Source organism: Phacochoerus africanus, chromosome 2 (genome assembly GCF_016906955.1).
Source record: "Phacochoerus africanus isolate WHEZ1 chromosome 2, ROS_Pafr_v1, whole genome shotgun sequence".
Classification (NCBI taxonomy): Eukaryota; Metazoa; Chordata; class Mammalia; order Artiodactyla; family Suidae; genus Phacochoerus; species Phacochoerus africanus.
Genome location: NC_062545.1, coordinates 14,175 through 23,264, shown reverse-complemented (window position 1 = coordinate 23,264; position 9,090 = coordinate 14,175). Strand labels below are relative to the sequence as shown.

The window sequence follows — 9,090 nt, the reverse complement described above, 5'->3', positions numbered from 1 at the left end:
TCCCAGAAGCCCCTCCTTATGCTCCAGTCTCTCCCCTCACAATAACCATTATCCTTTTATAGTAATTGCCTAAACCCAATATAGGTTAACGTTTCCTTTTTAGTAAATTAATACGATTTTATATCTGGTTTATTCCTTAAGTTCCCATGCCAACTCTTCCTTAAAATTTATAGGCCATTTGGTTGATAGGTGGCTGCCTCTAGAGGCTTGTCCCTTCTGTAAAGACTGAGTGGTGTTTGTTAGGAAGCAAATGTGGGTCCGCCTTATTGCTCTATTAGTTCATTGGTGGATCACAAAAGATGAAACTGTAACCACCTTTTCATTGGAATACTTTTATATAATGATATACTTTATATGGCAGGATAAATGCTTGTTTCTTCCCCTTTAAATGTTTTCAAGGTAAAATACTTCATGAGTTCATACTAGTACAGCCAATCCAAAATCAGACTACAGGGTTATGTGCTCATAAGACAGAACTGACCAAATTCACTGAGAACCCTTAACTCTTTTTAAGACACATGGGATGACCATTACCCGTGTGATTATCAAAAGCACTGAGACTTTTTCTTTGCTGGGATCTCCGAATTGTCAGCACTAAAGTATCTGAAATAAAAACACAGGTTCATTGCTTTCTAGAGTAGGGTGGGCTGCCTAGTCACCGTATCTGGGCTAAGCAGAGGTCTTGGGGAAAGTGGGATGCGTGTGTTGGCAGTGGTGCTTGATCCTCTGCAGCAGCGGTTGCTGGGAGATGCCTCATCATTTCCTGGTTGGTGTGAAGGTTCTTAAATGCATCCTTACGGGTGTTTATTTGCCACGTGAGCAGTGGTGTGAGATGGGCAGATGGCAGGAAAAGACCATCATTCTCCCCTTTCAGTATCTGGTCTGTAAGCAGAGCCACTGACTGACCAAGGTCAGTTTTCAAGTAGAGCTTCTCTTCAAAATCAGGTTTTCCTTTTTGTCTTTTTAGGGCCGCGCCTGCGGCATGTATAAGTGCCCAGGCTAGGGGCTGAATTGGGAGTTGTGGCTGCCAGCCTATGCCACAGCCACAGCAATGCGGGGTGTGAGCCTCATCTGTGACCTACACCACAACTCACAGCAACGCCGGATTCTTAACCGAGGCCAGGGATCAAACCCAAATCCTCACAATTACTAGTTGGGTTCCTTATCACTGGGCCATGACGGGAACTTCCCAAATCAGGTTTTCTGATCATTAAGCTACTTGTTTTTTGATCCTGCCAACTCTGCTACTTCAGAAACTGGGTATCCCCATTCATCCTACCATACTAGTTAGTGGGGTTCAGTATTTCCTCATGTTCTGGGCTTCCATGTCAACTATAGTTTGTGACAGTCATTTGATTATTATCCAGGTCTCTTGGGGTTTTATCTAAATACTTTTAACTTTGCAAAGCTTAGGGAGGAAATACTGAGTGGTTTGACTTAGACACCCAATCCATTTTTACTGTGGAAAAAATTTAAATAAAAAGATCATATCACTTTATCCCACTGGTTAACCAATTCACATCTAGTGTTTATCTTTGTAGATTATCTTTTGTACACATACACAGGTATAAATATTTCTGTGAAAATATGATCACACTACGAATACCTGGATATATCTTAATTGATATATCTGTATCATTCAGACTGCATAGCATATCCTGCTGGATAGATGCACCAAAATTTACTTAATTCCCTGTCATTGGGTATTTTTTCCCAGTCTAAAGACAATGTAAACAAGACCTAAAACATCTTTGTGTATCTCTAGCATAATTATTTTCTCAGGATAAAGTCCTAGAGATGGAATTGCAAGGTCTAAGAGATTCCGAAGGCTTTCCAACATTGTGTTTAAGCTGTGTCTAGTAGATCTTGCTTCCAGACAAATTCCTCTGTGTAGCCAGCGCCCAATCCACAGCTTTCAGCACAGGTGAAGACGGCCAGGACGCCCCAGTCAACACTCCTGCCCAGCCTGTCAGCCTTCAGGTAGTTGAGCAGCTGAGGCATGACCTGAGAAGAGGATGCATCGTCAGAGGCCTGGCGGTGAGGCACAGTCTGCTTCCAACAGACCAGACCCTCCCTGCCAGGTCTTCCAGTCTCCACACTGTACAGCAAGGTCATAGACATTACACTGTTAACTGACCTAACCATCTAGAAATGCGTTGCACCTGCTTCTTTAAAGCCCTCTCTACTTGGCGTCTCTTTTCCATTTGAGAAAAAAATTCCCAAGAATATCAGCTTATCTTCTTGACGTGTTAACCCAGTTATTTTTATTAGTAATATGCCACAAAACAGGGCCTGAGGCCTCTACTTGGGCAACTTTTATTTTGCTATTTACATCCTGAATAGCAGATGCTCTTACTATGACTCTGAAGAAATACTAACCTAGTAGAACACAAAAGGCAAATCTACTGAGATCTTTGTGTTGTCTCAAGGGAGAGAGCCGCACTGCCACTGCTGATAGGAAACTGCTTTACACAAACACTGTCAGCTCCTCCTGGGTGTCCGGCACTAGATCAATCCTCAAAATTCCTTTTTTACCATGAGAAACAGATATCACTTTGTAAGGTTAGTAACTCCACAGCACACTGGGAAGTGGGGATGGTCTAGATGGTAGCAAGTAACTACATTTAAATCCATTACTGGGAGTTCCCGTCGTGGTGCTGTGGAAATGAATCCGACTAGGAACCGTGAAGTTGTGGGTTCGATCCCTGGCCTCGCTCAGTGGCTTAAGGATCCGGTGTTGCCACGAGCTATGGTGTAGGTTGCAGATGTGGCTCGGATCTGGAGCTGCTGCGTCTGTGGCATAGGCCAGCAGCTGTAGCTCCCATTTGGCCCCTAGCCTGGGAATCTCCACATGCCGTGATGTGGCCCTAAAAAGACAAAAAAATAAATCCTCATTACTGTATACGTCAGTCAACAGATAATATCTGAAAACTAGTAAATGGACAATCTTAGCAAAAGCAGGCTATTTAGAAATAACTATCAGATAAACTAGTAAAAGATAAAACTACTAATTTTCCTATTAGGGCACTTTCACTAACCAAGGGGACCCATGTCCATACATAACTTTGGCAAAGTGTTTTAATGTTTAAAATCATAAATCAGGGTGATTACATACTAAAATAGTACAGATTTAAGGTCATACCTGGAATTCAAATATTCTCTTGGCACCACAGGGGCAATCTGGAATATCCTTTTCTTGAGGAATATTTTCAGCAGAGATCCAGATGGGGGCAACCCCTCTGCCGTATCTGAGAATCTAAAATCAGTCAGGATCAGTTTAAATAACCAACATCTCTTGTGATCTGAGGATCATCTAGAGAAATTCTGTACATACTCCTATAATTGATGAAATGCTCATCTGAAAGCCACTTTACTGTTCCCCCCGCACAGCCAGCATGGAAAATGCCTAAGTGCCATCAAAGTGACCGTTTCAGCTTATCTGATTCAGGATATCAAAATTATATTTCTTAGATGACAATATGGTTAGAATCTGAATCCTACAATTATTTTGTGAACAGACTAATAATAACGCTACTTCCCCATTACCAGGTTATGAACCTAAAATGCAGCCCAGAGTCTGTGCTTACCTTCACAGAGATAAGGAACTTCAGCTTGAAATTATGAAAGAGACAAATGCCAAGTAAACAGTGTTTAAATAAATACTGTAGTATTTTATCTAGGAGTGAATTTCATTATGAGATCTTATATAACAACCTAGTGATTTTCCTGTTTCTTAAAAGCTAGAAACACCTTCTCTGTATTTAGGATCTAGATCTATCTTCCTATACACCCCTGGATATGCATCTGATCTAGAGCCTGGCTTAGGGGAATTTAGCTGAGTCTTTTGTGATTTTGTTTATGGTGAGTCGGGTCAAGTTACTGGACGGTCACAGAGGAAGGGAAACATCTGCTGAACACTTACTGTGAGCCTGTCATCTACCTCCACCCTCATTACATCCGAAGGTCATTATGTCATTCAAGAAGCCACAATTCTTTATAACACCAAAACCCATCATTCTTTTCACAAAACCACAGGAGTCTTTGTGTTTACCTGTCAGGTTGGTTTTCATAAGCCGAAAGTTCCTCTTGCAAAAATGGGCCAAATTTTCTTTTCTTTCTTTTTGCCACTGGTACCTAAATTCCCATGTATCACAGGCAACATCTCATTCATCCGATCTAACCTGCGCCACCTCAAGACTCTGAATTACCGTGTACTGGTTACTTGGTAGTTAAGTCTCAATAGCATGCTTTTTCTGAGATCGTCAGAGTACAAGTTTTTAGACATCATCTAAAAACATTATCTAGAAAGGCATTTCTTTTTTTTGTCTTTTAGGGCCGCACTGGTGGCATATGGAGGTTCCCAGGCTAGGCGTCGAATCAGAGCTGTAGCCACCAGCCTATGCCAGAGCCACAGCAACTCAGCATCTGAGCCGTGCCTGCGACCTACACCATAGCTCAGGGCAACGTCAGATCCTTAACCCACTGAGCCAGGCCAGGGATCGAACCTGCATCCTCATGGATGTTAGTCGGGTTCGTTAACTGCTGAGCCGGGATGGGAACTCCTGATTTCTGCTCTATAAACAGAATCCTATATGACAAACAGTAAAAAAGGATCAACACTGCAAAAAGACCATTACCTCTAAGGGCTTACACTCCAAAAACACTACCAGAAAAGAACACAAGAAAAAGCTATATATGAGTTCTACTTTACCTGTTCTGGTTCAAGGGATATTTTAGTTTTAAACTTCTGGAAAATTCTATCTTCCCTAGATTCATGCTTTGCCATGGAATCCAATTCTTCCTCAGGTGCTTCACCTGAAAAATCACCGACATAATTACCATGGCAACAGGAATAATCCTCATGTCTTGACAAGTCCTACATGCCCGTTTTAAACAACGAACTTAATGCTTTTTAGGGCTACACTTGCAGCATATGGAAGTTCCCAGGCTTGGGGTCGAATCAGAGCTACGGCTGCTGGCCTACACCACAGCCACAGCAACGTGGGATCTGAGCCACATCTGCAAACTACACCACAGCTCATGGCAACGCCAGATCCCCAACCCACTGAGCGAGGCCAGGGATCAAACCCGTGTCCTCATAGGTACTAGTTGGATTCATTTCTGCTGCGCCACAGCAGGAACTCCCTCAGTGCGGTCTGAAACCGGCCAGATAAAAGGTCCCCTGCTGCCCATCACACACTGTGCTGCCAGGCACTCTCACGTACAGCATCTCAATCTGAGACGCAGATCTTGGAGCCAGACGATCTAAGTTTCCAGCATCTTATGCGGCCCCACCCAAATGGTTACCGAGATAATTCCTCTGACACACCTTTACAAGAACCAGAACGTACCTTATAGACGTCAAGGAGGGAGTACAGAAAGGATATCTTCATTTGAGGCGATATCTGAAAAGGACAGACTGTGGCCTCCAGAGTGGTGACCTTTCCTCTCAGTGCCTCATTTTGGCATACTGATTCTTTTCTTTCAAGCATTATATTTAATCTTGATATATTTAATATTTAAACTTAATGAAGTTTTGAAACTGACTCCTTACCCATGCTCCCTGTAATCTCTGATTCATCTTCTTTCTCTACAACCTCAGGCATAATCTCATCTTCTGTTTCTATTACAATTTCAAATTCTGGAAAAAGGAAGTTGTGGTCTGGAATTGTATTGTCCAAATTATCTGAAACAAAATAAGGTAACTGGCATCATTAGTAATCATTTAATTTTTGAAGGTCTATTTTCTATCTCTGAGGTGTATTCCATGTGAGTTTTCCCTACTAAATTAACATGTAGCTCCAGCATCTTAAGTTGTAGGTTGTAAACTAAGTTACTATACTAAAGCAAGGTTGGGACATAAGACCTCACTGCTCCTTCTTCATAAAGGTGTCCATGTCACCAGTTAACCAAAATTACGAAAAGTGTTACACATTTTCTAATGCTAATGCAAAATGAAGTTTTTGGGGTAAACCTGGCTGAGATTAAAAAAAAAGAGACTGACCTGGTTGTGCACAAGCCTGCTTATGTCCTGATCTCCAGTCCAGTGCCTGATGCTCCTTACTGCAATAATGTGCCTGGTGACATCTGGAGCACGTTTTGGGGCCTAAACAGCCACAAACCCTGCAGAGATGAGCACCAGACTTGAGCTGCAGGCTCAGGGATTCTCCTGTCTCTGGGGGAGGATCCTCAGAAGGTGGTTCAAAGGAGTAGAAGTCATTTCTCCTGGGGAGCTGATTTCTAAAAACTAAGGGAAGATAGGAGAAACGTTATAAGTGTTTTAAGTAATAAAAATATTCAAATATTTGAGCCTTCACTTCACAGCTGATGGAAAAGACATTCATTCCTTTTTTGGCTGCATCGGTGGCACATGGAAATTCCCACGCCTGAGGTGCTATATGCTACAGCTGCAGCAACACCGGATTCTGAACCCACTGCTCCTGGTCAGAGATCCAACTGGCACCCACCACCAGAAACGCAAGACAGATCATCAATTCACTGTACCACAGCAGAAACTCCCAAGACATGCATTTCTTAAAAAGAGAAACAGAAGAAAGTTTCTGCTTTCAAAGAGCTTATTTTTTTTTGGAAAAGAAGAAAATAAAAACAAAAGTGAAAATGAGAAACTTTTTCTTCTTTAACTTTTAGTTATTTTTTTATTTTTTAGAGCTGCACCTGCGCCATAGAGAGGTTCCCAGGCGAGGGGGCAAATCGGAGCCACAGCGGCAGGATCCCAGCCGCGTCTGCGACGTACATCTACACCACAGGCTCACGGCAACAGCGGATCCTTAACTCACTGAGCGAGGCCAGGGATTGAACCCGCATCCTCATGGTTCCTAGTCGGATTCATTTCCGCTGTCCCACAACGGGAACTCCAAAATGAGAAACTTTTAAAGTCCACACAACCAAGCAAGCTCTTTGATCTTGTTTGAATTAATAAGAATAGTGAGTCAGACTCCAGAAACGTGAAAAACCTGTTCGTGAGACTCAGCTTTCCAAAAAATGGTAATTTTTATTACTTGATTGTAACCAACCATACCAACTACCAATTAATAAACCAAAAAGCTGAGGGATAGAAATGCGCAAGCACGCGGAACCGGGTCCTTCCCGGAAAGGCTCGCGGGGTAGAGGCCCGCGGCTGGGCGCAAAGCTGGACGAGGAGGAAGCTGCGCGTTTTCTGGGCCCCTGACCCAGAGTATGCCCCGCGCACGCGTGACGGAGGGGACCACAGGCTGGCGGCAGGTCCTGCGCTCGGACATAAACACGCGGGGAAGCTGCGAGCCCCCCCACCCCCCGCTCCCCGGCTGCCTTAGCAAGGCCGGCGCACGCGCGACCCGTACCAGGCTACTCACCGCGCAGGCCAACGCAGCACGGCGGCGTCCGGCAGCAGAAGAGGAAGAGGCCACGGTGAAAGGCGTCGGCGCGGCCGGGCAGCGGCGCGTACAGCTGCAGGAGGAAGGCCAGCGGGTGGCCGCACAGCGAGCAGGCCAGCTCCGTGGGCCCCGGCAGCCCAGCCTCGCTCAGCCACGCCGGCCGGCCGCCCACCTTGCTGGGGAACTGCTCGCTGCGCAGCCGCCACGCAGGCGCCGCCTCCACGAAGCCCAGTTCGACCTGCCCGGTGCTGGTATCTGCCATGGACACAAGCAGCAAGTCGCTGGAACAGCTGCTGAAAGCGGAAGTCGTCGCCGGAAGCGCGGAGGACGATGGGCCAGAAATGATTGGACGACAGAGAAGGGGGCAGGGCCATGGAGGCCCGCGTGCCCCCCCCCCCTTGATCTAGACTTCCAGTCCGTTGCTCGAGCGGGGCTTGGCGCACCCAAGTGGGTCGCCGGGTCCACCAAGGGCTCGGTGGGCATTTAGGTGAACCAAGCACTGCCTACCGCTGGCTCTCGACAGTCAGGGTACGTCCTTAGGACACTGTTGAGCACTCTAGGTCAGTTAAAGCATTTCTGCTTAGCTAGCTCATGACCATGTTCTCAGGTGGCTGTCCGGTGAGAATGCTGAACTCTCTTGATGTAGGTCCCAAGAACTTTGTTTTTTGGATGAAGAATTTGGCAAAGTGACTAAGGGTAGTGAGGCAGTTAAGTGTTTATTTCAAGAGAGAGGAGATAGGTGCGGAGAAAATACAGGCACGGACAGGCAGGGTGGGGGCAGGGCGTGTGGCGGTGGGTAGAGAAAGAGCAAGAGAGGAAGAGAGCAACCAGTACTTTGGAGGTCCTTTAAATGACTTGTATGGGGGCAGTCCTTCCAGGGTTCCTCTGGCCAATTGTCTTGCTTATCTGGCTTTGGCCTGACTCAGGGCCCAGCCCTCTGAATGGATTTTAGCACCAGGGTCTCCAGGCAGCTGACAGGAAGTGCTATGTCTGGTGCCCCTCCTTTCTCTGACCCTGAGGAACCTTTCAGCAAATATGTAGTTCTGGGGGGGGGTGTCCTTCACTCCAAGAATGAGAAATAGATGATCTCTATCTTTTATCCAAGCAGGTTGCATCTGTCGACTAAAAAAAATGCATAACCGGAAAGTTGAGAGGTAAGTTTTATTTGGGGCAAAATTAGAATTTAAGCCCAGGAGACAGCACCTCAGACCTGAGAAACCACTCCAAGGCAGTGAGGGAGGAGCTAGGACACGTAGGAGTTTTTGAACAAAGGGCGGGGAGCAGGAACAAAGACACCTGGGCTCACTAAAATCATTCCTTTGATATGCACCTCCACTGTCAGGGCCAGTATCCCAGTTTTAACAGCCTGCAGGACTAAGAAGGTCTCAACGTAGGAGGTGACTGCATTCCCAGATGACTGTAACAATGCTTGTTTAAACTACAAGCAAAAGGGCAGTATTTCAGTTAGGAAATAATGCCTATAAAAAGAAGAGAAACATTGGAATACTATAAAGTGTAGGCCAGGGGATAGGGAACAGGACCCTTAGGGTTTACTAAACAGTTGTGGGTTAGCGTTAGGGTACGGGTTAGGGTAGAGGTTAAGGATAGGGTATGGGTTAGGGTTAGGGTAAGGGTTAGGGTAGAGGTTAAGGATAGGGTATGGGTTAGGGTTAGGGTACAGGATAGGGTAAAAATACGGATACGGGTTAGGGTTAGG

General features: G+C 45.5%; 1 protein-coding gene across 1 annotated transcript; it reads right to left on the bottom strand.

Annotated features, from left to right (window-relative positions):
* Positions 1–1,507: 1,507 nt before the first annotated feature.
* On the bottom strand, positions 1,508–7,686 carry PDCD2 (programmed cell death 2). Its single transcript, XM_047769670.1, has 6 exons — positions 7,353–7,686; positions 6,005–6,247; positions 5,555–5,686; positions 4,712–4,815; positions 3,143–3,256; positions 1,508–2,004 (listed from the first exon to the last, which is right to left on the bottom strand). Exons 1-6 carry the CDS (start codon positions 7,633–7,635, stop codon positions 1,846–1,848), a joined length of 1,035 nt encoding a protein of 344 aa, XP_047625626.1. The 5' UTR covers positions 7,636–7,686; the 3' UTR covers positions 1,508–1,845.
* Positions 7,687–9,090: the final 1,404 nt, after the last annotated feature.

Bases quoted from the DNA above. Each gene is read 5' to 3' on its own strand.
- PDCD2 (XM_047769670.1), bottom strand. From the start codon at position 7,635: ATGGCAGATACCAGCACCGGGCAGGTCGAACTGGGCTTCGTGGAGGCG. The intron at 6,248-7,352 runs GTGAGTAGCCTG...ATCTTCCCTTAG, and splicing joins GTGCTGCGTTGGCCTGCGCG to TTTTTAGAAATCAGCTCCCC. The intron at 2,005-3,142 runs GTATGACCTTAA...TCCTCTTCTCAG, and splicing joins AGAGAATATTTGAATTCCAG to GTCATGCCTCAGCTGCTCAA.